Source organism: Rhopilema esculentum, chromosome 19 (genome assembly GCF_057945365.1).
Source record: "Rhopilema esculentum isolate cy_ngs chromosome 19, ASM5794536v1, whole genome shotgun sequence".
NCBI classification, from domain to species: Eukaryota; Metazoa; Cnidaria; class Scyphozoa; order Rhizostomeae; family Rhizostomatidae; genus Rhopilema; species Rhopilema esculentum.
In genome coordinates, this window is record NC_142833.1 from 5,824,531 (window position 1) to 5,851,763 (window position 27,233).

At 37.9% G+C, this 27,233-nt stretch overlaps 2 protein-coding genes across 3 annotated transcripts in view; both read left to right on the forward strand.

Annotated features, from left to right (window-relative positions):
• The first annotated feature begins 581 nt into the window (after nucleotides 1–581).
• On the forward strand, nucleotides 582–18,407 carry LOC135688316 (uncharacterized). The gene is made up of 11 exons (XM_065205125.2): nucleotides 582–1,236; nucleotides 1,773–2,042; nucleotides 2,513–2,602; nucleotides 3,208–3,279; nucleotides 7,588–7,828; nucleotides 8,645–8,753; nucleotides 9,757–9,914; nucleotides 11,661–11,780; nucleotides 12,250–12,382; nucleotides 13,178–15,325; nucleotides 17,390–18,407. The coding sequence occupies exons 1-11, from the start codon at nucleotides 704–706 to the stop codon at nucleotides 17,545–17,547; spliced, it is 4,032 nt and encodes a 1,343-aa protein (XP_065061197.2). The 5' UTR covers nucleotides 582–703; the 3' UTR covers nucleotides 17,548–18,407.
• A 901-nt stretch (nucleotides 18,408–19,308) lies between these two features.
• LOC135688314 (uncharacterized) overlaps nucleotides 19,309–27,233 on the forward strand; it is a 36,094-nt gene continuing 28,169 nt past the window's right edge. Inside the window, exons 1-4 of one of the 2 annotated variants that reach the window (XM_089113967.1) lie at nucleotides 19,309–19,785; nucleotides 20,389–20,517; nucleotides 24,400–26,013; nucleotides 26,752–26,837. In XM_089113967.1, the coding sequence (XP_088970093.1) occupies nucleotides 20,479–20,517; nucleotides 24,400–26,013; nucleotides 26,752–26,837 (1,739 nt within the window). In that variant the 5' untranslated portion in view covers nucleotides 19,309–19,785; nucleotides 20,389–20,478. Of the gene's footprint in view, nucleotides 19,786–20,388; nucleotides 22,276–24,399; nucleotides 26,014–26,751; nucleotides 26,838–27,233 lie in introns of both variants that reach the window. The other variant, XM_089113968.1, reaches the window with a different exon arrangement.

Below are 27,233 nucleotides of genomic sequence, written 5' to 3' on the forward strand. Positions count from 1 at the left end.
GCGAAATGGACTCTGAGCCTGATGAAGCTGCCAAAACTAGTTGACCGGTAAAGGATTACATCAATTTTTTAAAAAATGATTGAGGAGCGATAGCAATGCACATGGGAGATAAAAAAACATACAAATAATTAAAAGAAGGTTATGTTTTCCAAACCTTTAACTTAAGCCCCGGTCAATTAGAACAAACACTTTACTTTACATTTATAAAACAAATGTTTATGAAATGTTAGGCAGGTTTGGCCCCCTTGTTTGGTCACATATCATTTGTTTGGCGATGTCTGATGAACTCATTTGTCATATGCCTTTTATCAAGATTTTCCTTTCAAATATAGATACTCTCAGCTGTTATTTGTTTGTCTCTTCGGCTACAAATTGTACCTTTATTTGTTCCAATTCAAGAATGTGTCTCTTATTAATTTTCTTTAATGATTGATTACTGATGAAGAATTTCATTGAAACGTTTGTAGGAAAATCTTTTTTGATATGATAATCTTGAAATTTAATACCTTTTGTATTTCGCAAGATGTGCCCTCGCTCCCTTTATTTCCGGAATATGTTGAATGCGAGAGCATGCGCAAAATTCTATGCCGCCGCTGTTCGAAGCCAAATTTTGCCCGCGAAAAAAATGGCTGAAGTCACGTTGTATAGTTTTCCACATGTATTGTATTAATTTTGAAGCAAGGCTAGAGCGTTATAAGAAGACATGACTACGGTTGTTTTGAAAAACATGAAGAGTAAAGTAATATCGTATCTCAATGCTTTGTCGTCACGAAATATCCTCTTTGGTGGTGGATTTTTGTCCGTTGCTGGAATATCAGTATGTGGCCTAGGCATCGCATGGAGTTTCCTGTTGGCTGCAACAATCGTAGCAGTATATTTTGTTAGGGACAAGCTGGATAATGGAGACTATGAGAAGGGAGAATCTTTTGAAAATGTCTATTCTGTTAATAAAAGTGAATCGAAACGAAAACGGATGTTTGCTAAAAGAAAAGAAAAATATGAAAGGAAGATGAAACAGGAGAACGATGCTGAAGACGATTTAAGTCGATGTCAGTTACCAGGCGGATTTTTAAGTGAAGAAAATCTGGATGGTACCAGTTATGAGCTATTTGGAGAGTTTGATAGCGTATTTGGCTATTCTGACTCGAATTCGGGAAGAAAGATGACACCAATCATACCTAGTTTGAGGTCGCCACAACCATTGCTATCTGCTTTTAACAGCAGAGTTTCCAAAAGGTCAGTCTAAATTACACCTAGTTTACATAAAATTAGATCATGGGTTCCAGGGAGCATCTTTGATTAGTATACAGATGCATTATCAAGAATAAGGTCTAAAAAGTTTGCTAGTAGATTTTTTAAGTATAAAGAGGCTGCTGGCCAGTCTCCGCCTTGCAGTGATTCCATTACATTCCTTTACATTCATATAGATTGCTTCATTTTTACAGACAGTGGCGTGAGTAGAGATTTTACAAAGACATGGCAACAGTGCAGCTGGAAGCTGATATGATGGCATGGGGATCTTTCATTTAGGTGTAGCCTACCTTCTGTTTTAGTCAGGGTTCTCTTGATCCGCACCTCAAATGTGCCAGATTTTTCTCAAGAAGTGAATGCCTTAATTTTTGAAACTCAGTGCTACTTTCTACCTAATGCCCCTTCTTGAGTGACAAAGAGTTTTCTCAATGATCAGACATTGCAAAGATGAACTACTGTAAAATTAGCTATGATTGTAGATTTACATCAGACTTTTTTTTAAAGTTATGATTTCTTCTTAGGGACAGCTTTAATGATGCACCTCTCAACCAGAGCCACCTGTTATCCCCAAGGTCTGTTTTTGGCAATCTGCAAAACAGAAGAATTCAAAGCCCAGTAAATAGAACCTTCACTGTCAAGGATACAAAGCTTTTTCTAAACAATAGTCAAAATGCACACAAAGCTATGTCACCACCAAGTGGATTATATTTCAGCAGAATCCGACAGGATTTTGAACATAGTAGCATCCTGAGCCCTCAGGGGTTTGAAACCCCTAAAAAAGAACTTTCAAGGTACTTATCATTTTGTACTTGATATGAAGATATTGTTTAAATGTAATCATAAGCTTTTATTTGATAGCTTTGAGCTTTGTGCTTGGTGCTTTGAGAGTAACTGCGATGATACATTCCTGCTGAGAGTATTTCTTCTCTAAGCTTCTTTCAATTCTTGGAAACTGAATCAAGGTATCAACTGGCTTATCAGAGTGCCAACTTGCCCAGCAGACTGGAGGCAGTAAGCAAGTGCTTCAGGGGTGGTAGCTCATTTATAAAGAAGAAGTTTGTCTGTTTTGTAGATACTAATTATTATAAGAACAAGCTGCATGTTCTCTGTATTATTGAAATTATTTGCTTTCACATGTTTATTACCTTGTTTGTTTGTTGTTGTAGGCTTTTTCCTGCAATTTTGTTATTGTTAAAACTTAATCAAAAGAGAAATAATTGGCTTGATCCAAAAATAATTGATCATGTATCTTTTGCTGCAGACAGGAAAGCTCATATTCAAGTATAGAAAGCCAAGGAGAATCATTAAGTAAAGAAGCAGTTGTCAAAGCATTACAGCAAAAAGTTGCAAGGTTGGTAAATTTAGTTAATATGTATACTGAAAACTTTTGCAATTTGTACACAGGCATAGCAGAGTTGCCACTTTGAATTATAGTATTGGGCCAGAAGAAACATGCAAATTAAAAATATGGGACCAAAGGGATAATGATTCATGTAAAAGGTGTCAAGATTTAATAGGAATTGCTTCACCAAGACGCAAAAGTTTATTCGCCCAAAACATCCTAATTCTCTTCTTTTGTGAAATTTAATTCTAAATATTTTGCACTTTTTCAATCTTTGAAACTATCTTTTTGTGAAACTTTCATCCCTGAAAGTATCCCTTGGTATGACACTAGCTTTCTGTGTAGTCCATGAGGATAGAGTAAGTTAAGTTTTGTTCTTTCTGGGAGGGCTTACATCACAGAAGGAAGTGAATTGAGTGTAATCAAGAAAGGTATACCTAGAAGAGCATGCTGCACATCAGTCCATCCTTATTAACATGTAAGGCTATAGAAAAATTTCAAATGGAAGAATGCCCTGTTGTATAGAGCCTTTGTTAAACCTTGAATTTGCTGCACATTTGGAAAACATAATCATACACTGGTTTCTGGTTAAAGAGCTCTTTTCTTTTTTTCAGTAAGAGAAAGAGAACACCACATGGAAATGTAGAATTCAAAACAGATGAAACAGAACAAGGAGTCAAAAAGAGGTACACAGTAGCTCTTATTATATTTATTTGATCACATTTTTCAACAAGGTTTATCATTAAATATGTTCATTAATGATAAATATGTATGATCAGTAATTATGTCACTAATACAGCCCCACACACACATTTGATGTATGTTTAAATGCCTTTTGTCCTTATTCAGTATTGTTAGAGATGTGTATTTACATCACAGTCTATCACAACAAAATAAAAACAATTGACTATAAGTAGAAAAGCAAGAAACAATAGTGATTGTGAACCATATCAAAATAAAGTTGCAAACATCAAGATGCCTCTCTTTGTTGTTTTGGTGGTCAGGGGTGGAAAAAATATTTTACTTTCTGGGACCATAGAAAATGTTGAAAAAAATTTCTGCGGTATATCAAAAACATGTGACAAAACAGAACGTGGAAACTCTGATTTCAATGGGACTTAATGTATCAACCAGTCAATTAGTTAGTCCGTGGTCACAGTCTTGTAATGTTCTAAGTTTTAAAATGATGGAAAGGTTCTAAGGCACTTTATCAAACTGTTTTGAGAAGTCTATCCAACACTTTTGAGTCTCCGTGAAAATCTTTGAGATGGTCTGACAAGGATGCTCTATAGAAATGCCAGTTCTGTCCCTTCCAGTATCTATTCATTGCCTCTTCAATGACCCTGTTGCAATGAGAGAGGTTGGGCCATTCTCTGCAATGAAAAACTCTTCATTTATATTTTCTTCTCCCATATTTCTGGTACTGTCAAAATGATACTCATACAAAGAAACCATTGACTCCAGAATCAACTCGCATGACTGCTTGACACAGGATACAGCAATAGCGTGCATTACCATCTCTATGCCCACAAATAAAGTATCTACAGGGTTGACAACTTTTTAATGAGCTCCTTAGAATCTACAGTTTTGAGCTGCGCCAATGTGTGGCTTGATGTTGACAGCTGAAGTCTTTTCAAAAATTCTCTGTATTGGCCTTTGAGGGCTTTCTCTAGCACAGAAGAAAGGGACCTCACACGTATTGCCAAAACTGCTTCCCTGAACTTGGGGAAGTCTGTTTCAGCAATCTTCATTCTTCCTCCATCTGGCTGGTGTAACTTGACAGCAAAAGCAGGCTGGTCAAGAATCACTTTATGTCATGAATCACATCATTTGATGTTTGATCATACACATCAGATTTCAAACCACTGTGTATTTCTCTCAGCAAGCACAGTATTGCTTGTTTGATGTTGCTTCAGAATCAGGTTCCATCCTCACGGTCAGAGACTGACTTTCTGTGTCATTTTGCAGGCCAGCTTGAATCCCACACTGGGAGACAATAGGTATTCCCCTGATTTCATTTTTTTTTCAAGTCTTTTTCTGCTTGGTTTAATGGCCACAGGCACCTCTGCTTTCTTGATTCTGGTCCCAGTGAGTTACATTTGCTGTGGTCATCTAAGCACTCCCCTATTTTAGGAAGAATATCAACAGCTTCCATAAAAAGCTCCAATCTTTCATGTGGCAATAGGTGAACCATTTGAGCAACATTCACTATCAAGCTAAATTGCCCATATGCATCTGCTAGACCAGACAGTGTGAGCAGGAACCAGGTGTTTAATATCTTAAGCTCTCTTGCCTTGTCTGCCTTTTTCCTCACTCCTGAATTTGCAGGTTTTGTCCCTGATCTGTTCTTCACCCCATCTAAGATTTGTTCCTCCAAGCAGGTCATTATTGCCAGGAACTCTTAATGTATGTTTTTATATACCTGCCTTCTGCTGTTGGCAAATCCTGTCTCTGAAAACCCCACTAAACTTTGCAGGTTGAGCTTCCATAGTGTTGTAGCTGCAACAAGCTTTTCATAATTGGTTCCCCATTAAAATAGGGTGAAAACTTGCTGGCAAATGTGCGTGTCTTCCACAACCCATGCAAATTCTTTCTTTTTGCATGTTTGTGTCTACAAGTCCACTTTTGTGCAATGTGTCATAGCTGAACAGTATGTCCCCATCATTGGTTTCATATAGATAATTGAAGTGCTTCTGTATACTGCAGTGGAAGTAGACACCATCAAATAAACCCCTCCTATTTGACAAGCTGCAATGTAAAATTCATCAAAGCCACCTTTCATGTTCTGGGTGAGTGCTTTACTATCACTACCATGTTTCACAATAGCCTGCCCACAGCTGATATTCTCAATGTGATTTCAGCGAAGAAATTCCAATTTTCATGCCAAATTATTTTCTGCTTTTTGTTGGCTTATTCAAAACAAAATACACAAGTTTTGAGACTGAGCAGAACAGATTGCCAACATTACTGCACATGAACAATAATAATATAATATTCTCACTGAGATTTTAATTTTGTCAGTTCTCATTTTTTCTTCCTTTCAGACCTTTTCATCCTTGGGTTTTACATTTTCTTTTGTTGCTCCCTTCTTTTCCCTTTTTTCTCTCTTCCCCTCTTTCTTTCTTCTTTTTTTCTCTCTTTCCCTCTTTCTTTCTTCCTTTTCTTCCCCCTTTCTTTCTTCTTTTTTTTCTTTTCCTCCTTTTTTCTTTCTGGAGACCCAAAAAATTTCTGGGACCAGTATGTTCTTTTTATAGTATGCATATTTAATAGCTTGATTGAGCCACTTGATCAGTTGAGGGGCTCAATTCTCTGTTCTTTTGTTGCTTGTTCATGTCAAGGCCTGATCACAGATTAGTTAAAGGTCTAGGCTTTGAGTCCTTGCCATAGAATTGTGGTAGAGTGGCAGAATCGTTGGCATTTCATAATTCCAGGCGTAAGAATCTTGAGGTGAGAATCATGAAAATCATGGTCGCATTGAGACTGAGAACCAGGATATTGCTTGATATGCATAATTTCTCACTTAACTAAAAAGTACCTTCAGCTGCTACAAAGGCTGCCAAAGGTCTTGGAACCCTGATGCCAGTTTCATAGGCCATCTCAGTGATCCCCCATCTCCCCCACGAACAATGTTGGCTTGCTATAAAACAGGTTATGCCATTAGGAAGTTCCCTTTATTTATTTTTCTTGTACGATATTTGTCTAAATTTCAACATTGTTCACCAATGGTAAGGGACCGGAAGTAGGAATTTTATTCTGAAAAGGAATGAAATATATAAAATACAACATAAACAGTTTCAAACACTGTTGGCAATGATTTTAAGTAGATACAAATAGTTGCATTCTGGCAGGGGGCCAAGGAGCGCTTCCAACGTCCCTAACTTTAGGCTTGGCGGTAAAAGTTCAGATTCGGTGCCATTTTGTGAAATTATTGGGAGGGTGCAAGGAGTTCTGATTGACTGAAATGATAAGAAATGCTAGGAAGAAAAAGCTGAGAGAATCTGAAGATGTCCCAATCTGAAGAAAATTGTGTTGCATGAGCTGAAAAACATTAAGCAACGACAACAAAAAGTTGATTAAAACCTAAAGAATTTCAGGTAATTTTTGTCAATCAGGCAAATCTGTGATAAACCGAAACAAGGCCTGCCTTGCAGCTGCCTCTGGGCCATTTTTTTAAGAAAGGTTATGGGTGTTGTATTTTCCAGGATCTTCAGTGATTCTAGAGCTATGTTGTAAATATTTGGATACATTTTCTGACAATCCCTAGAACGTCTTCTTTGCATTTTTTTGCCACCAACCATGGTGACGGTCTTCACTAAACTCCTGAACGATCTTACTGCCTCCTCCCTACCCCGCCCCCCCACCCTCCCTCAACAGTGACGGCCTTAATTATCATTCTTGTACTGTTTGATAATACAGCCGCTATTACAACGATACTAAAAAATACTGTTAGGTATTACAATGAATAACATACTCAATTTGAAAATTCTCTATCACGTCCTGTCAGTTATTGACTACTTTATCTCCCCTCATTTGAAGGTCTTCCAGTACGCCACCGATAGATAGATATAGATCAGCGTGCTTCTGAACTCTCGTATATTTCTGCACATTTCAAAAATTTGAAGGAAAATTCGAAGATAGCTAAATGAGGGGCGTCATTTTGACCCTTTGCCCTCTTTGCGGTCTCACCCCCAGCACGCCACTGGACACAAATGGAATTGCAGTATTTTGTCACTATATCTATCATTCCCTAAAGGGTGCAACTATATGTTTTAGATAAATGCCCATTAAATCACTGTCCTCAAACTTCTAAAGTAGTTGTTGGTTCTAGATGAAAAATGCATTTGAAGAGATTTTAATAACAAGGAAATTATAGTGGAAATAAGCCAGTGAGAGCCTGCTTTTGCCACTTTCCAGTGTTGAATTTTGTGACAAGCACTGGATTAAAAGATTGTTTGTTGCCACTTTCTTTGAATCGTGGTTACTCTATTTTACAGGCGAATTCAGAGTGAGATTCTTGAGACAACAGTTGATCAGTTTAACAATGAAAAGACTTTGAGTAAAGAAACAAAAGGGACACCTTTTCAGCAAAGTTCACTGTCAAAACATCGATATGGAAAGGATGAAATTGAAAAAGATGACGATACAGCTGATGAAGATGTGGTGAAAACTCCTGTAAAGAAAAACAAATATGGTATTGACGAAAATGAAGTTGATTCAATATCTGAAGAGGAAAATGTAAGTTAGCTATATTTAGTCCGTCTATGATTATTTTGTACCTCTGAGTGGAGAGATGATTCTGTACAGTGCTTCCAACGTCCCTACCACAGTGGGTTGCCATTGTTTTTACTATTTCTATCTTGAATTAAAACCTGTCCAAGGCGATGAATTAATTTTTGTCGATGGAGGGGGTGGGGGGGGGGGGACTTTTCAAATATCTGTTAAAGTTTTAACTTTGGCAACTGCTGAAGGCATTGATCAGACAGTAAATCAGTAACATCGGATTCGCCTATTTTTAATAATATTAGATATGAATCATTTGAATCATTTTATTTTGTTATATTGCTAGTTTTGTTAGTCCGCCTTTTGTAGCTTTTTATACACACCAATCTATTGGCAGTCTGCTCCCCTTTGTTTCCGGGGTCTCTTTTCATGGCTATGATATTCATGCATAGTTGGTTTAATGCACAAATAACCAATCAGAATGAAGAGGGACAACAGTGCACTTTCATTGAGCGAGTTGCTGTGAATTTTGTTCTTGTCTCAAACGTATAATTCAGTTTCAATGATATAAATATTAGGCATTTTTGTCGTGTTCACCCACAATAACTATTGCCGGATACTGAAAAGGCAGAGGTGGACCCTTCAAAGGCGAGGCTTTCAAGTTAGAATCAGCCAATCACAGAGGGGACAGATTCTCTTTAAAATAATGGGTTGACAGAAAAATGTCCCTCACAGTTGACAGGTCGACATTTTTCTTAATATGCAGTGGCAGCTGACACTAGAAATGTATTTTATGTTTTTAGCTCTATAATTGAGTCTTATTTACTCTAGATGGAAGTTGATAAAAAACAATCCAAAAGAAAAGCTCCAGAAGACAGTGATACTCTGACAAAGGAAAAGAAGAATCGAGAAGATGCTAGAAAAATTACAAAAAAATCAGGTAAGAACAAAAATTTTTTTTAATTGCTTTAAGAGTTTATCAACTAGAGATAATAAAGATGGCGTGGAATAGCGTAAGCATGTCATACCATTTTATCATATATTTCCGTTTTTTCGGGCTATTGTGACAGTGATTGAGGATCTGTGTGGGATATCATGTGACGCGTTTTAATCGATGCATTTGACAGCGTCTGGCACATGTGCAAGTAGCTAACGATGATGTTAGCGAAGGACAGTATATTTTGATTGCCCCTCCGTTGCAAGAAGATGCAATTTTGGTTATTCTTCAAGAGCAGATTCACCAAGCCTATGTCTTACACAAAATTTATAGTTTGTTTCTTTTCAACGTATTGTGAGAGCAGATTTTTAAAATTCTAAAAATTTTTTGTTTAAGTTCTGTTATTTTGATCCCAAAACGATCTAGCCTTATTACCATTGGCTGCATCAAGGTCGGGAAATTCTCAAAAAGCAACGTTTCTTTTTATGTGATACAGCTGCATAAAAGGCAAAGAAATTTCCTAAAATATGCAGACATTCCTAAGTTTATCGTAAAGGTAGCTATTAAGGGCGAATTTATAAGAATGCTACATGCATCGAGAAATAGTAACACAATTGTTATTTCCTTCTTTATCATTCTTAGAGAAATACTGAGCAAACATTTCAATGCAAATTTATAATTTAAAATTAGCATAAAAAAGCTGACAAATTTCATATACTGAAGTATTTTTCGTGCTTTTTGAGTTTAAACGTCGGATAATGTCCAAAGGTAAGCATAATAATTAGTAGGCGACATTTTGATTTTCAAGGCATAAAATAGATTTATTGCTCCTTCAGCATAGTCCTTTCACAAAAATGTTGAACTCTTATATTGCTCCTAGTAGAGGAAAGACGCTGTGAATGAAAACAGTTTTGCAACTAATCTTCAATATTGTGCTATGTATTACTATATACAATGCTATATAGTTTACTATATTCAATTTTGTTCAATGTTATTATTACTTCAGACACCAAACAAACGCCAAAGTCAAAGAAAACTCCAGGGAAAAAGAAAACACCTTTGCGATCTGTGGAAACACAAACTCCAACCAAAATTGATGACGAGAACGAAAAGGAAACCCAGAAGAATTACATTGAAAGTCCAAAATCACCATTTTCTAAGACGGTGAGATTTCTATATTTGCCATATCTGATACTTCGCTACATTGAAGAACGGCTGGAAGATTTTTGGTTAGGTTTGGGTGGCTTTCTAAACCGTCAATCTTTTCATAGGATTTCTCATATTATGTGTGAGAAGGAAGAACCGCAGGATAAGGTGTCCGCCGGATTCTGTGAATCTTGCAATGAGTATAATATAAATACGAGGATAAAATTCAGAAACAAAGCAAAGCGGCGACGAGAATCCAATGTTGTGAGATAAATTTTCCAAAATAAATTAAATTAAACGAATACTAATATTTCGCCCCGGCATACAGGGCTTCTCAGAGTAAATGAAACGATCGAGTGAATGAATTTGAAATGTGAGATGGTGATACCGGATTGGTGGATGTTGAATGGTGTGAATGCAGCGCAGTGGAGAAAAAATGGGATGATGGAAGTGGGGCAGGGAATGGTGGTGGGTGATGTGAGAGAATGTGGGTGGTGCTGTAGATATGGGTGTAATATTTTCTCATATTTTCCTTGTCAATATTCTAGGAAGCCGCATTTGCATGTTCTCTTGGTTCGCCCCATTGCTCTTATAGAAAAGCCTTAGCTTCTTCTTCCAATTCCGTTATCACCAAAAAACTAATGGCCCTCGCTTATGATGGAAATTTTTGAGGAAAAGGCAATGCCGTATCAACTAAGAAGCTCGAGCAATTTAAACCTACCAAAAGTGCGAACCACATGCTATGGTACAGACACCGTAAGGTTCATGGGTCAAAGAATATGGGCAAAATTACCTAAAGAAGTGAAAACTTTAGTCTCTTTGACTGTTTTTAAAAAACATCTTAAGACAACAAAATGCAAACATTTCAACTGTAGGATTTGCAAAACTTTTATATATGGTTTAGGACTTTTGTAATTATTATGTATTTCCTTTGTATACACCTTCTGTAAATAGTTGGCCTTAATTAGCTTTTATTTCTAGCTGTTTCGAACAGCCAACTTTAAATCAAAGTATTAATAATAAATAATAATAATAATAAAAAAACTGATAAAATGCTAATTGTAAAAATAACAAAACTTGATTACCGTAAATCCTTGAATAAGCCCCCGGGGGCTTATTTGCAAAAATAAATTTTTGGGTGGGGGCTTATTCGAGGGGGGTGCTTATTAGAGGGGAGCTTATTTCAAAGTTTAGTATTTTCCCCAAAGGTCGACATAAAAACGACATTATTTTTCTAGCAAATCTAACAAAGAACTAACAAATATTATAATTTTTATCATCACAAAAGTCGCTTTTTTGCTTTTTGGTCTCCAGTCAAAGGAAGTTATACTGTATAGCTATTGTCCTGTGGGGGCTTTCTTGAAATCAGATATTATTCTGCAATTATGCTTACTTCGAATAAGCGCCCATGGGGGCTTATTCAAGGGGGGGGGGCTTATTTGCAAAAATGATTTTTTAGGTGTGGGCTTATTCGAGGGGTGGGGGGGGGCTTATTCGAGGATTTACGGTACTTTGTCATATGGTGTTTGAAATTTTGGTGCCGTGGCCATGAAACGAGCCCAAGTATACTACTACCAAGTAAGAGCTGCTTAAATGTATCAAAATAATCATTTCTTGATTGCGTTGAATGCTGAATGTTAATAGATCCTCGAATGTTCACCCATTGTACTGCATATTACTGCTTTATATTCCATCTGGTACAACTGCAATGTGTATTTCTTCGGCATTGGTATGCGACTAAGCTTTCTTTTTTCCTGCTTGCAGACATCTTTCCAAAGGGTACTAGCATCTGGTTTTCCATCCAACCTTAAAAGCCGGACACCTGAAAAGAGACAAAGGATTCCCATCTACACCGGCTCGCTCGCTGATATTGAAAACATTGAGGTAATGTTAAGTGTCGTTACCCCTGTCTAAATTCAGTCCTTTTAACTATAAGACTGTCAACCCAGACTATTAACAGGCAGTCATAAAAGTTTGTTTCCGTCCATCATTGTGCGAGCAGGGTAGAGTCTGACGATAAATAAAATCCTTGTGTATATAGGCAGGGAGAGTAGATTGATTTTCTCACTTGGATACTTCTGCAATGTGAGGGGTTAGCGGTTGCTGTTTGATCAAAAACAAGGAACCAATGAATCGCCCCGTTCTTATCTTAATTCTTTCAATCTCTCATGTTATATTTGATCTCACCTGCGAATATGTCTCTGCTTCTCCTTTTGGTTGTCCAACGTTCACACTGTGTGGACTTAATGATACGCTAAATACTTACGTTAATATGCTACTTTGTCCGCTGTTCTGTACTATTTTGAAATTTGGAATACTGTACCAGAGTAAGAGTGTGTATTGTTTTACCTAGATGGGACGAGAAGAATACGGAGAGCGCGGAGTGACATGCGAAGCTTACAAAGCAGATAAGAAAGCCGCATTAGAGAGGACAATTGCTTTTATCAATGGTGAAGACGACGAAGAGATTGATCGTACGCGCGCAGGTAGTTTTTAACACTTAATTTAAGAATTGACCTCAGAAAGGGAACAAAGTCCTGTGTAATGAGTTGTTTTGCCAAGAAACTCACTTTTCTAATTTCAGTTTATTGCAGTTCTGCGACTATTTATGATTAGTTCTTTATAGCAGGTTAGTCAAGTTCAAACTTTAAAAAGCAAGTTTTTTCTTACTACTCTTAATTATTCGTTTATTTTTGTGTGACTTGGGCGGGACATAGGTATGTACCACAGACAGACACATGTTTTCTAACTAGAAGATATATATATATATATGATGATTATAGGTAATTATTTATACTCAAGAGAGAGAACCTCTCTCCATGCCTCGTGCATCTAACTCTAATCAATACCGACGGCGGGAGGGCGTAAAGCGAAGAGATTCAGGAAATGCCAAATATGGTAAGATTCCGGAAATGCCAAATATAGTAAGACCTTCTCACAATGTGTCCCGGAGCCCTGGACCCAAATGGAGGTTTTCTGTCTCCTTCGCAGTATATTTCACACATCAGATTATTGAAGGGGGCACATAATGGTAGCTTATGTTTAGCCTTTCAATATTAAGTTTTTAGATTGGCTCTCATTGCTAATAATTTTGGTAAACAAAGTTGGTAGGCAAAGGTGTTCTGTTTGGATCTATTGGCATTTTCCTCAATATCAATTCAATCAATGCATTCACCTGTCGCCTAAACTGCCTCAAGAATAATTTGTTGTACGATACGGGAAAGTGCTATCAATAGTTGTGCAGTGATTCCCAAGTGAGTTGTAAATATTTTGATTTTTAGTTTCTACCGCTGCTGCGTCGACAGTGGATGCAAGCCAGACAACGACGTCGCTTCTTACTGCAACTCAAAGTTCGTTTGAAAAGACAACAGCTACTGTCACGCCAGAGCTAAACAGCAATACACCTGTAACTAAATTGATCTCTACATCGCTATCGTCCTTGACACCTTCAACGACCTCTAGTATTCAGTTTGGTCTTCAACCCACATCATTTGCTTCAGGAGGAGCCTCGCAGAAGGCATCGGAATCAGAAACATCAAAGGAACCAATTACGTCTAAGGAGATTAATGAGGTTAAGCAGCCTTCGGGGTTGATAACGAGCCTTACCGCTGGTTTATCAAATACAACAAATACACCGCCTTTTGGCTCATTCAGTTTTTCAGGTGCAAAGACACCTCTGGATTCTCAGTCTAAAAACACAGAATCAACCGCCCAAGTATCTTCTCAAGGCCAAACTTTGTCGACAACTGGGTTTACCTTTGGGGCAGCTGCACTACCCACGGCACCCATAGCTGGTGGTGGACTCTCTTTTGGAACGCCAACTTCAAACACCTCCTCGTCTTCAGTGGCCACTAGCTTTACATTTGGACAAAAATTAGACACTGCACCAAAACCATCATCAGTGGCATTATCAACACCGGCAAATAATATATCTAGTGCCTCACTGCCTTCTGTAGCGAAATCTCAAGCAAATGCTACAGTTTTTGGAGGACTTACATTTGGTTCAATAGAGACAAAGCAGGGTACTCCAACCGCTAGTTTTGGAGGGACACAAATAACTGGGGGTTCACTAGCAACTGGAAACTCACAAGCATCTGCTTCTGTTTCATTACCAACAACATCTGACACACTACCTAAACCCTTTACTGGCTTTTCTTTTGGCTCGGGGTCTTCTGATTCAAAAACAAGTTCTATAACCTTTGGTACACCCACAGCTCCTGCATCTTCTAATACTGCAGTTGCGGCTACATCTTCCTCTACCTTTTCTGGTTTCGGTTTTGGCTCATCTGCAGCATCCTCGTCCCAGACAGCCAGCACATCTTCTGCCTCCCTTGGCGGATTTAGCTTTGGTTCTGCAAAACCGTCTTTACCAACATCTTCTACAACCCAACCAGCCGGATTTGGTGGATTCAAATTTGATAACAGCAAGCAAGGAGAAGCAGGCATCGGTGGATTTTCCTTTGGAAAAAGCGTCTCATCTGACACAGGAAAGACTTCTGCAAATATTCCCATGTTTGGAACAGATGTTCCAGCGTCAACTACAGCAGGGACCTTATTTCAGACAGCCCTTTCCAAGAATGGTAATCTTTTTGGTGCACAAGCATCTACATCTGGAACTACTAATATTTTTGGTGCTGCAGTTAATCCACTCCAAACTACCCAAAATGTCTTTGGCAGTGCAACCCAAAGTGCAACACAACAGCCGTCCGTTTTCGGTGCCCAAGCTGCTAATCAGACCCCGTCCCTTTTTGGCTCTCAAACACAGCCTGCAACTGCTGCTCCTGCACTTTTTGCGTCAATAACAAAACCAACAAGTGCCAGTAATTCTGTTTTCGGAGCAAGCGCTCCTACTTTGAGTACCACTGGCACTTTATTTGACCAAAATAGCCAACCAGGAGGACAGATGTTTGGCTCTACGCCAGCAGTGACAACCTCTTCATCGTCGATGTTTGGAACTCCCATTTCATCTACAGGCTTTTCTTTCGGCAGTGGAAGTAAACCGGTTTTTGGCAGTGGAAACCCTGCTCAAGCCTCTGCAACAACTGGCGGGTTTTCTTTTGGAGCTAATGCAACTCCCAGTGCTGGATCAGGATCTATCTTTGGACAGTCAAATGCGACACAAAATCCCTTTGGGAGCGGCTCTGTTGGGAGCGGCTCTGTTGGGAGCAGCTCTGTTGGGAGCAGCTCTATTTTCGGGCAATCTAAACCAACCGACCCTGTAACCACTGCAGGTGGCTTCTCATTTGGCTCTACAACCCAAAATGCCTTTGGACAGCCTTCAAGTAACCCAACGAATTTTGGAGCTGGCTCTGCTTTTGGTGCAAATAATGCCCCGAGTCAGATGGGTGGCTTTGATTTCAGTGCTGCCGTCAGTGCTTCCAAACCAGCAGCGTTTTCGTTTGGAGGTGGTGCCGGAGGAGCTAACAGTGGTGAGTTAATTCACGCACATTTTGAAAATTCTTCCCAATGTTTAAAGGCATTGATTCATATTAAAGACCTTCTCTATATATAGGCATTCACTTTCGGGGTGATCGGTGTAGGTAAATGTGATATCAGCATCCGTTATTGACAACTTGCTATTGACATAAGCTGCTTTCAAACCAGTACGAGGCAACTTCATATGATCGGTGTCTGACCAACCAATAGCATTGCAGTACGAAATTGATGACTCAGATATTTGGGTATGTTTGAGTATACCCTCTCCTTTTATCATGACTCAATGCCTTTGACGATCCCTAGTGAAATTTATCAGGGATGTACAGAAGGCCATCCTTAAGTTTCACAAAATATCGTCTGCTATGCTACCACTGATAGCAACTCGAAGACAATCCACAGATACTGTCAATCAAATGGTTTTAGCCAACTGTCAATCAAAACTGGCCAATCAATCAGCGCATTGACACTTACACGTTTATTGATTGGTTAATAGTTGAATGACAGTTGACTAAAGCCTCTTTAGTATTTGTCGATTGCTTGTAAAGCCTGATTTACACGAGACGAATTTTTTCGTGCGAAGCGAATTTTTCGCCGCGAATGCTCGAAAAATATGCACAGAAGTAGAGATTAGAAAATTCGCAGCGTATTCGCTGCGAAAAAGTAGAAATCATTCCTACTTTTTCGCTGCGAAATTTTTCGCCTTGTAAAATAAACCAATCCGAACAGCATTGGAAGACACCTGACTTCTGTTTTGGTTTCAGATGGCCTACGTCTTTCCGCATTCTTTTTCTCAAACACTCTCACCTTTAAAACGTCACTAAAATAGGTTGGTAATTATTCATTTCCTGTTCCTTGTACACAATCCATGTAAGTTGATTTATATCAGATTATTATTCAAACATTTGAATTTCAAATTGATGAAAACTGGCTTGAAAGATTCATCGTTCTACCAATATGCCAGAAATAAAATAGGCAAGAATTTCTTCAAATTGCTGAATTGTTGGCTGCTTATTGGCCTGCTCAAGAGCAACAGTTTTAAGCAGATGCACGAACAGGATCTCGCATGCTTGTGCAAGTTTCGATAGCGACCTTTGAAAGTATTTGAAGAAGTTATACTGGTCTTATAAATGTAAACGTAAACCTCTCTTACCGAAAGATGGAATTCCCACCTTCTTATCCAGTATCGCTTTTTTGATAAATTTAAAGCTTTCTGATAAGAGCACTCTTCGGACAGTCGCTATATTCTTTTGTAATTTTCGCAGCGAATTCGCATAAAAATTTCGTCAGTGTAAATTGAACTTCGAATTCGAGAGAAAAATCCGCAGCTAAATAATTCGTGGCGAAAAATTCGCTTCGCGCGAAAAATTCGCTTAGCGCGAAAAATTCGTCTCGTGTTAATCAGGCTTAAGTATGGAGTGTTTCTTGCTCTCTCTAGTTTGTTTTGGCTAGGTAGCAGACTAGTAGGTTAGAAAATTTATCAAATAACAATATTCAATCAAGTAGGCATGAACAGTTTTATTTTCGGGAACCTCTAAAACGAGGAACTTGTCTGCCGGATGAAATATCGCATTAGATAGTTCCTCTTAAATTTGACATAAAGTACCTTAAAAAAATTTTAATTTGGTTTCAGTTTTAACATTTAAATTGACAGTCGAGGGATGTTTTATTCTCTGCTGTAATAACACAAGATGTAGTTTATTTAAGAAGAATATTGTGACGTTTAACTTGATCATCTGTTTGTTTGCTTGAGAGTTTGATATTGTTCAACTTGAATGCAGACCCCACAAACAGGTCATAGATTGTCAGAAGAATCGTTTTTAGGCATCTTTTCAAAATTTTCCCCTTTCTTGTAGTGTTGATATAATGCAATGAAGAAAGTGAAATAATTTGAAAGAAATATGAAAGGAATTTAAAGCATTGTACTAATCATAAAGTATTACTATAACGGAACACTGATCTCCCTTTCGGAACCCAGCGAATTGAAGCATAAAAACATATTGCAAATATATCTGCAAGTTTTGTTGTTCCTAAAGACATACCTTTGTTTTCCCTTTAAGGTTTTACTAGTCGACCTGGTACCCCTACTCAATTCGGCAGTGCCCCGCCTGCTGCTGGTGATATCATGAGCACCCCGCAACTCCAAGCAGGAGCATTTGCGATTGGATCTGGATCAACCCGACCAACTGTTAAAGGAAGGCGCAGGATGCGAAGATAGCTGCTGGACTTTGGTTCATTTTTGGCACTTCAACAGACAATGCACCAATAAATTTCTAACTGCTAAGGGACTTGATTGTCTGTTATTGTTTCCAGAAGCGGAAATTCAATTTTTCAGGTGGGGAAAGGGGGGTCAAACCTCCAACAACAAGCAACTTGCCTACCAATGATAAAATTTAGTGACAAGAGCGCTAATATTTTGTTTAACCGACAATTCATAAAAAGCTGGGATCTCTCGTTCCCCCCCCCCCTTGGGAGGGGACAGATCAGAAGATGCCTCTAATTACCTTCAACGGTATTAAAACGGATGTACTTTATTTGCGTCTGATATGTTCACCCTGTAACCGTCTTCCCTTGCTAACACACTGTATGCGAAGCCTGGTGTTTCCAGATATTTTTCCTTCAACCCCAAATTGTTTCTTCGCGCAGTGACTGGCATACTTAGAGTCAGAAGTGTAGAGCATTGAAAAAACAACCGGGGTACTCGCTTGTATTTCCTAAAAGTGATTAACAGGAAGAAAAATACTTATTTTTTTGTGCTCAGCCCCCACGAGCTCCCGGCTGCTATACAAATCGTCAAGGCTCTGATGTTTTTTACCATTGGAGGAGGGGGTAGAGGTTTTTGAACTGAGTCATTTAGGGGGTAAGAGCGATGGCTGCACTAAAGCAAGGTGATTAGCTAGCTCCGACCAACACCAAATTTGATTTAGATCAGTGCCAATTTCTGGCAGGCAAATAGTCTTCAGTAAAATTTCCAATGTAAGAAAAATTTCATCTTTACTTAAAGTATTCAGTGCCGTAACGTGTACATTGATTTTAGTTATCATTGCAATTGAAAAGAGCGAAGATTGAATTTGGTAATTGTTCGTTTTTGTTTCTTTCGCCTTTTGTCTAGTATCAATCAGTAGAATTCAAAGACTTCATAGCATTCTCTTTCCAGTTTGGGGCTCACGCTTGGGGGGGGGGTAAGAGGAGGCATTGCCCCTACTTTCTTTGCTCAACAAAAGATTTAAATTTGCCCAATTTAGTGTATAGAAAAACATTGGCAAAAACCTTTTGCCACAGTTGGGGCTAGGAGGTAAGAGGAAAATCTACGAACACCATCCCAGGGCTTTATAGAATCAGACGTTTCCAACCTAAGAATCTTCAAAATCGGTAGATTTTTTTAAAAACTTTTCGTGAAATTGTTGAATTTGCCCCGTTCGCAGAAAATTAATACACTCCAAATTTGCAAAGAAAATTCATAGATATCAGCTCTTGCAAAAAGTGATTTCCTTAAAGCCATTGGTAGGTGGTAAACTTGAAAAGTGAAGTACAACGTTGTCGCTTACCTACATCTCTAGTCAAGTCTACTTTGATACGAATCAAATTTCTATAAAAATACGAAGAAGATCGAGATGACACAAACATTTAAATGTATATCAGTTTTAACGCTCAAATTGAACTTGGATGTTCTCTTTTTCACACACATTTATAAAAGCTTTAGGGAGTTGAAGTGTTTATCTAGTATAAATGTTCGTTCATTATTATTATTATAATTCAATTCAGACAAACAGATTTACATTTTTGCGAAACTATTTATCAATAAACTTCATGTTGTAGTGAGGAGTCAAACATATGTTTTTGTCACTAACAAAATGTGGGGGGGGGGGGGGCTGTGATTTCTCGATTAAAATATTCACAGCTAGATATTTAACTTACGAATGGCGGCCTCTGATTCGCTGGATCACGGAACACGAAACTGAAAAGGTCTGCATCAAGAGCCAGAATACATTTCACAAGCTATATTTCAAGAATCTTAAAGAAAGGTACGATAGCAAACTTTACATGCACTAGTGTAGATATTTTGAAATGGTATTTTAGAACAGATTTATAAAAAAATTCCTGAAAGCAGGAGGTTTGGTTTGAAAGCGGGATATTCTATGTAACGTGTGCCAACAACATGCATGTTCTCTGAGGAGGAGGAGAGATCCGAACAGGAAGCCACTTCAGACGTGCTTCCTTAACGTGTCCCATTTCGGTAAGGATAAAACGGAATTTGACACTTTGCTTTGTGAGCTGTGATAATCACCATGGATATATGCTCTCTGTTGAAAACAAACTTTCGGCCTAAAGGGAATATGACCTGCCAAGAGCTTTGATACCGTATCTGTCTCTTTGGGAATATCCAGCTCCCAAGTCGAATGTAACATGAAGAGAAGCTTCGATGTAAGGCCATTCCCCGAGGATGGTGCATCAGGTGAGGTGCCATCATGCCATTTCGTTTGCAAACCATTTCAGAGTCACTACTGCATTTGTCAGCCGTTTACAAGCAAAACCCTTCTAAATTCATACATATTTTGAGTCAGTTTCAAATTTTCCTGTTTGTAGATTATACAGCAAAAACAGTGCTAACAAAACCTCTTTCAGTTGTATCACATAGATAAAATTGTTCTATTTTCTTTTGTTTGTAACAATATTAAGTTGCAGAATTTAATTTAGGAACGTGCAAAACTTTATATTTATTTAGAAGGTTTATAAAAAACGAAAAGACTTTTGAAAAGTCTATCTCAGTGCAACTGTGTCAAGTTTTTAATTGAAGTTGAAATTTATCAGTTTCAAAGAACTTTAGTGTCATATATTAATATTAACCGCAATCTAATTTCCGTCCACAGAAATTCCTCGAAGCCACACAATTGTTGTTATTTTGTGAAATAAGAGATTTTCTGCAACATTTGAATGCGAACAATGCAAAATTGTTTCTACGTAGACTCAAAACACCTCTAATTGTTTTCAAACATGCGCCGAGATTTATTTTTTGCTTTGAAGGTTTTTCTAAGCTCTTTGCCAACTTTCTTTTAAGGATAATAACAACAATGGGTAATTCTGGTCGGTTTCTGTAAACTCCTTCAGCAATAAAGTGAGTTGATTTGCTTGGAAAGGCAGGCAAATAATGCGCCGTCAAGAAGACCACAATGAGAGGCAAAGCAATGTAAGTTTAACTTCTTCGGTCATTATTAGTATGTTATCATTTGCTAGGTCGAGCAGTTTCTTTGCAGTTATCAAGCTGTCTGTTCGGTCTTTAAAAAGGGTTTAAGAAAATCCAGAGGCTTATCTCTTTATGACGGGTTCTTTTTGTAAATTCGCGTATCACGTATCGCTTATTTCTTTAAAGTTGATTTTGTGAAGAATTTGACACTTTCTCTTTTGGGGACTACCAGTTCAGAAGCAATTTGTTCCAATTTCAACTTTTCTGCCTCCATCTCCAACCCCATCGTTAATATTGATGTTTCTGAGTGTAATTTTGGAAGCACCCTTGTGAGGAGGAGAGGTATGGTTTGACGAAAGTCCAACGTTATCAGCATTGCTACAATGTGTATGTATTTTTATATGAATAAACGTGGTGAATTTATACGGTTAAACGGCTAGAACTGTGACTTTTGGCCAGAGAGCATCCGAATATGCTGCATCTCATACCTACAACTCTGTGCCTCTCCGTATCAGACAATCGAAAACTGTCACAATTTCCAAGGCTCGTAAAATTTTCAAGGCTATACCTGGATGACAGGTAAAGTTGTGACAGCCCCCTCCTCATCGCCAGGTACCGCGGAGCATGTTCCTGGTTGAGGGGGCTAACATGTCTTTTAGGGGGCTCAACATGTTAAAAACCAAAAGCAGGGCAATTTTTGTATGGTTTCAAGTGCATTTTGGAACTTGTTGGGAGGGGCTAAAGCCCCCGTATCTTCCCTCTTCCGCGATCCCTGCTGCCAACGCAATCACCCCCATTGTTATCCACAAGTATCAATGAACATTGCTAGGATACCACGAGTGTATCACAGAAATAGCATTACTGCCTACATCAATAATGTTGGATCTAATCATATAATACCAAGTCTGATTCCAATTTATAAAATTGAATTTCATAGCACTTTTCAAACATTTTAAAATTTGAAGTTATGGCTGCAAGCGATGCGGTGTCACTAATTAATTTTATTTTGTGCTGGTGAAAATGGGAACTTTACTGTTTGTAACCATCTCTATGTTTGTATCAATAGTTTAAGGGTATCTTTAGTTAACTCAAGGGAGCTTTCTGTCTATGTACTCATCCTTTTAGCCCTTTTTATGTTCCATGGGTCACTTTTAAGTGCCAATTATATCTTTTGAAATCTATTCAAAACACCAATGGCCCGTGTCATAGTTTAGCATTAGAGTTGCTGTTGTTGCACATTCGTAGAGCTGTTGTTAAGTCCGATGTTGTTGCCAATGAAGTTCAAACCTGTTGCTGTGAAGGAGAGCATGGGTATACGTTAGAGAACAAATAGACGCTTTGGAAGATTTACACTAAGATTTGATATGTAATTACAACTATTTATCGGTATTGTCTGCAGAGAAAAGCCTTTTTGAGTTACTGTTGACATTGTCCCTGTGTAGAGAACAATAGAATTGCAAATATCACACGTTGTATAGAACCAGGTTGCTTGTTTTATGATCAAAAGCCAGCTTGTGCATGAAACCTGTCCACAGATTTGCTTGCGTGCTTCATTGTTTTGAACGTGCCAAAACTGGACTTTGAAAGAATTGAGTTGACGCGAAGAAACTTTGCTTTTGCCTCTTCAAACTGAATAGCGCTATTTATGACCGACGCTTAATGATATCGAAAGAACAGGTGGTACACCAAACAGCGTTTGCGGGCATCTTCAAGTGAACAACTTCGACTGTTCCTTGATCAGCTCAATTGAAAACTCAGCAGGTATGCTCTGATGAAATGTCTGATCTTCTACTCGCTACACTCGTGTTGTTTCATTCAATATTGCCAAGTCGTGACCTTATCTTATTAACACTCCGTTATTTGATTTATTAAGTTATATATTAAAGAAATTATCTCAGAAAAGCAAGAATTTATCAGACTTTTTTTCTGACTTTTTTTGAGTCAGTTTCTTGTTACGATTTAAGGATGTGTGGCCAACGAAGTTTTATAGAGGCTCGTGCTTTTTAAATTTTAAAAACTAGTAAGAATAAACGTTTTGAAACGGGATAGTACAGACGGCTGCACTAGGATAAAGAAGCGATACTAATTATGTTTATTCGCATTGGGTTATTTTTCCAAATAGTTTGCACATCAGCGTCACTAAAGTCTGCCTTGATATTATATGTTATAGAAAGCTTTTTACGATACTTTCAGTTCTTAAAAGCTTTCTAGTCCGAAGATTCCACGACTTATCATCAAAACACAAGCTTTAAAAACGCACTGAAATATCCATAACAGAAACGCTTTAAGAAAAAAGTTCGAGATTATATGGTTAAATAACTAGTAAGTTGCTCAGTTTGTCTACAAGTTAGATTCCTTGAAAAATATATCCAGCCCCTGACTTCATTGCCTTACATACAGTAGAAACCCGCATAAAAGAACCTATGTTTGTTTCTGGCAGCCTGAATAGGTTCTTAATTAACAGGCTGCTATTCTAACTTCCAGTCTAAAAGGTTTGTAACAAGGCTCTTATATACGTACAGGCCTTGCATACATTAACAATGTTTTCCACCGCAAGAATTCTAATGGACACACTTAAACCAGCTTTTTTTATGACAAATTTCAGCCAATCTTATGAATTTGAATTGTTAGATTGTCCAATTAGAATGCAACATACCATAACCTGATTTACTCCTCTAAAAACCCTTTTTTCTTATATATATATATAAGAACCTTTCCAAATTTCAGCCTCCTGGGGGTTCTTAATTATGGAGTTTTAAAGGTTAAATTTCAGCCTCAATGTTCTTATAAAAACAGGTTCTTTTATGCAGGTTTCTACTGTATACATGTAAGATGTCCAAGTTCTTTAAATTTTCGGTAATTTGAATTAGAAAACCTGCCGTAAAAATTGGATAGTTATAAAGAAAAAGGTTTTAATTGGATTCGGCAAAGATCTGATTTATCAGCTAGTCCTTTTGTATTGTATAAGTTTATTTCAGCCACAGGACAGTTAATAGCCTATAATCATCATCTAGATTTGTGCTTAGGTTTAAGTTCTTTTATTGGTGATTTTTCAAGGTGACCTGTATTTTGATTTTGTTCTCCATGTAGTGCAACCTATTTGTAGAAACAGTATAAACAGCTTTTAAAAAGAGAAACATTTTCAACATTTCAAAGCTGGCGTTCCTTAAAGTATATTTTACGTGAAAATAGTAATTAAAGATGTGCAGTTAGAATATATAAATATGGTGTGGATCGAAATAGGCCAATCAAACGTGAGCAAGACTGCTAAGTTTTCCCAATCAATACAAGATGCCTATAGAAAGTGTTACCACTGGAGTTCAAAAGGAGTTGCAATTCATTGCTTTCCACATGACACAAATTGCGCTAGGGACGCAGATATTATTCTTATATCCGTAAACTTTTTTGCAGCATATGTAAATATATATGAACAAATTAGTCAACAAGGAAGCTTTTACAGTCTCAGTTTACTATCATGTTAAAATGCCAGCTTCCACTTTCTTTGGATTAGTAAGAATCTCAGGTTTTTCAAGAGGATAAAATTGGCCTGTTTATATGATAAGAAGAGTTTAGACAATATAATAATTTTCGTTCAGTAGATTTTGAAAAAATTTTTTGTGAAAGATGTAGCAGCGACTCGGAATGCTAAAATTGGTTAGCCCTTATTGATTCTCGTATCTTGCAATGAGTTCACCTTGAATTATTTTCAATGTTTTTGGATGCTAAGGCCTACTTCATTTTGATACCTTTTAAAAGTCTTTATCTGGCCTTACGATTATCTAAAAGCTAAAAAGATGGAACATGGATCTTCTCTAAGTGTTAAATCAATAAGCATTTGATTTGTGAAATGTGAAATTTATTCATTTCAATGTTCTTCTATTCCAGGAAGGGTATCTCGACAGAAAAACAGATCAACCTCAGCAATTCAATTCAAGCTTTTCAGGTTACAGAAAGGTGTCCAGATTGACATCAAATCGAGACAACGGACAAAGGGTGCCATTGCCTGGCAAATACGCTGCCTTACCACGGAACAATGCGAAATTAAGTGCGAGGTTGGATGAAATTGGGCTGATTAGGAAACCTTCTGCAGAACTCTATCGCAATGCTATGGCAACTGACACAATGGATCTCGCTGCAGCTGGGTCTACTCCAAAAAAAGGGGGGACTGTAAAAGCGTATCAAGAATCAGTATTTAATGATGGTCATGATGCGAGCCAATCACAGAATAACGGAAAGAGTACTGATCGTTTATTAACCCGAATAGGGAATTATGATGCACAAGTTAAAGGGAAAACAGATCCTCGATCAAAAAACCATGTTTTGTATAGTGGTAATTCAACGAATCGTGAAAGACCTGGTTTAAATTCCGAGTTTCTTTCAAAAAGCTTCCCAGCCCTCAAAACAGAAAATGGCTATGATTACAATCATGGCGACTATAGCGATGCTGATCTGTTCAGTAAGTCGACAATGGTTAATCCAGATGCAGATTCCACCTATTCACATCACACCAGTTTAGCAGAGGTTGCTCGAAGCTCGCGTAATAATTCGAGGGTAGAAATAGCATATCGACAGGATGGATTTGGAAATGACTTGTTTAACTCGATCAATTCGCCAGCTTCTATCGATCTTTCTGGCATTTCGAAGTGTGGATCAAAGCAAAGCAATCACGATGTAAATTGCTATGAGAAACGGAAATCGTCTGATGGCGAACTCAGTCTCTCAAACTTTTCTTTTAGCTCAGCAAACGAATCGATGAGTGGGAATGAAGGCGGGAATTCGCGGACAATAATCACTGCCAATCGAAGTAGCAGTACGGAAAGCGTAGGAAATCATGACCATAAGTTAATTCCTTTGATGTCTGATTCAAACGGCATTGCTGATCATGATCCAACTGATCAAGATAACCTGATTGAGGAAATCGAGCGATCGTTGAAGACATTGCGAGACGACTCCCTCTTACAAGAAGCTAAAATCAGTTCCGGACACAGTCCTAAATCCATACTAGATCGGGCAGACATAATCTTGAATCGCATATTATTAGCTTCTTCACTGAGTCGTAATGACATTTCTAAAGACGTCGAAAATAATGATAGTGACGTAATGAAAATAGATAATTCTCCAACAGGATCTGTAGATCTCACAAGGGTAACCACTTTAGATTTGGAAGAGACAGGATCCCGAAAAAGTGTAAGCGACCGTAGTTTAGGCCGATCCGCAAGTGAGGATGGCTCGTTTGATAAAGTTTTTCGCGGTAGGTTCCAAAGTACACCGAAGTTCACATATCGTTATGGTCATTATGATGACGAGGGATCTTTCTCACTTGATGCGACTGATTCGTCTCCTCCAAGACTACAACAATTAGCAGTTGATTTCAACCGCAAAACCATAATGAAGAAATGCATTGTTGCATGGTATAAGGAATATCGACGAAGTAGCATTGAAACTGAAGAAGTTGTGCAAAAAAACAATTCTCGGCGATTGGCAAAAGCCTGGGTCAAGGTACGTAACACCCTGAGTATAATTCTCAAAACATTGCAAAGCAGCTCGTAATATTGTTTACATCTTTTCTCATGTGGACTATCCTGGAAAAAATTTTTTGAGATGGATTTTTGCAGTTTTCTACTTTACACTGCCACGCCTGTAAACTCGAACCCCGTCACTCCCCCCAAATCAATATTTGATTTGTAATTCTATCATTTGTGCTTCAGTAGCTTGCATCCAATATGTTTTTTTAAAAGAAAGAGAAAATATCAACTTTTTGAGCTATTTTTGTCCGGGATTGTAGCTTTACTTTAGGATTTCAACAGCATCTCATGTAAGAGGACTGTGATTGGTTGTAGATCTCTGGTCCTGTGTTTCTATTGGCTCGTTTCGATCCGAAAAAATTTAATCACTTGTTGACCTGATCGAAGTTTTACACCCTGATACTTACTTGGTAAAAAATAGTTTTTTCTTATGAAGAACAAATGTTTGTACGTTTTCGTGCCATACCGAAGCTACACATAATCAGTCGTTCCTATTTGAAGTTTGCTGAGTTGAAACATAGCCTTCACTTCATGTATACTTCACTCCATGACCTATAAGATCTATACTTTCTCCACAAACAGATAAAGAATCTTTATAGTTTACCAAAGTATCCTAATTACAGACGGGAAATTCATTATCTATCTTTTAAGTCCTTATAATCTTTGCTTATTTTATCTTGATACTTCTCAATTTTATCTTAATTCTTTTCAGTGGACGACGGTTTTACACAGAAAGAGAAAGCAAAGGATGAGGTCTGTTTTCGTTCAATGGAAACAAATTCACTTGCAGATGAAACGGTTGGTTCTCATTTTGCAGCAAGATAAAAAATTGATAACGCTACCTCCCACATGCATTGCCACTGAGAGCCTAACTGCTGGCCCTAGGTCAACTTTAGGTCCTTTTTCAGTCTAGCTGTACTGATGAGCTCTGATATTAGGCGAAACCGGTTTACAGCCGACTGTTTGAAGTATCAGTGGTTTTCTTTACTTCACACTATTGTTTACTTTTCGTCATTTGTGTTTTATTGTTTACTACTACCCTCAATTTTGATTTCACGAGTTCCCCATAGCTCTTGCTCGGTTTTGTATTGCGATTAGAATAACCAAATGTTTGCGTGAAGTTTTATTCCTACAATGGTTTGTTTACGTCTGTTTTAACAAAAGCAACCTATTCCAGGCAATTGAGACCTTAAT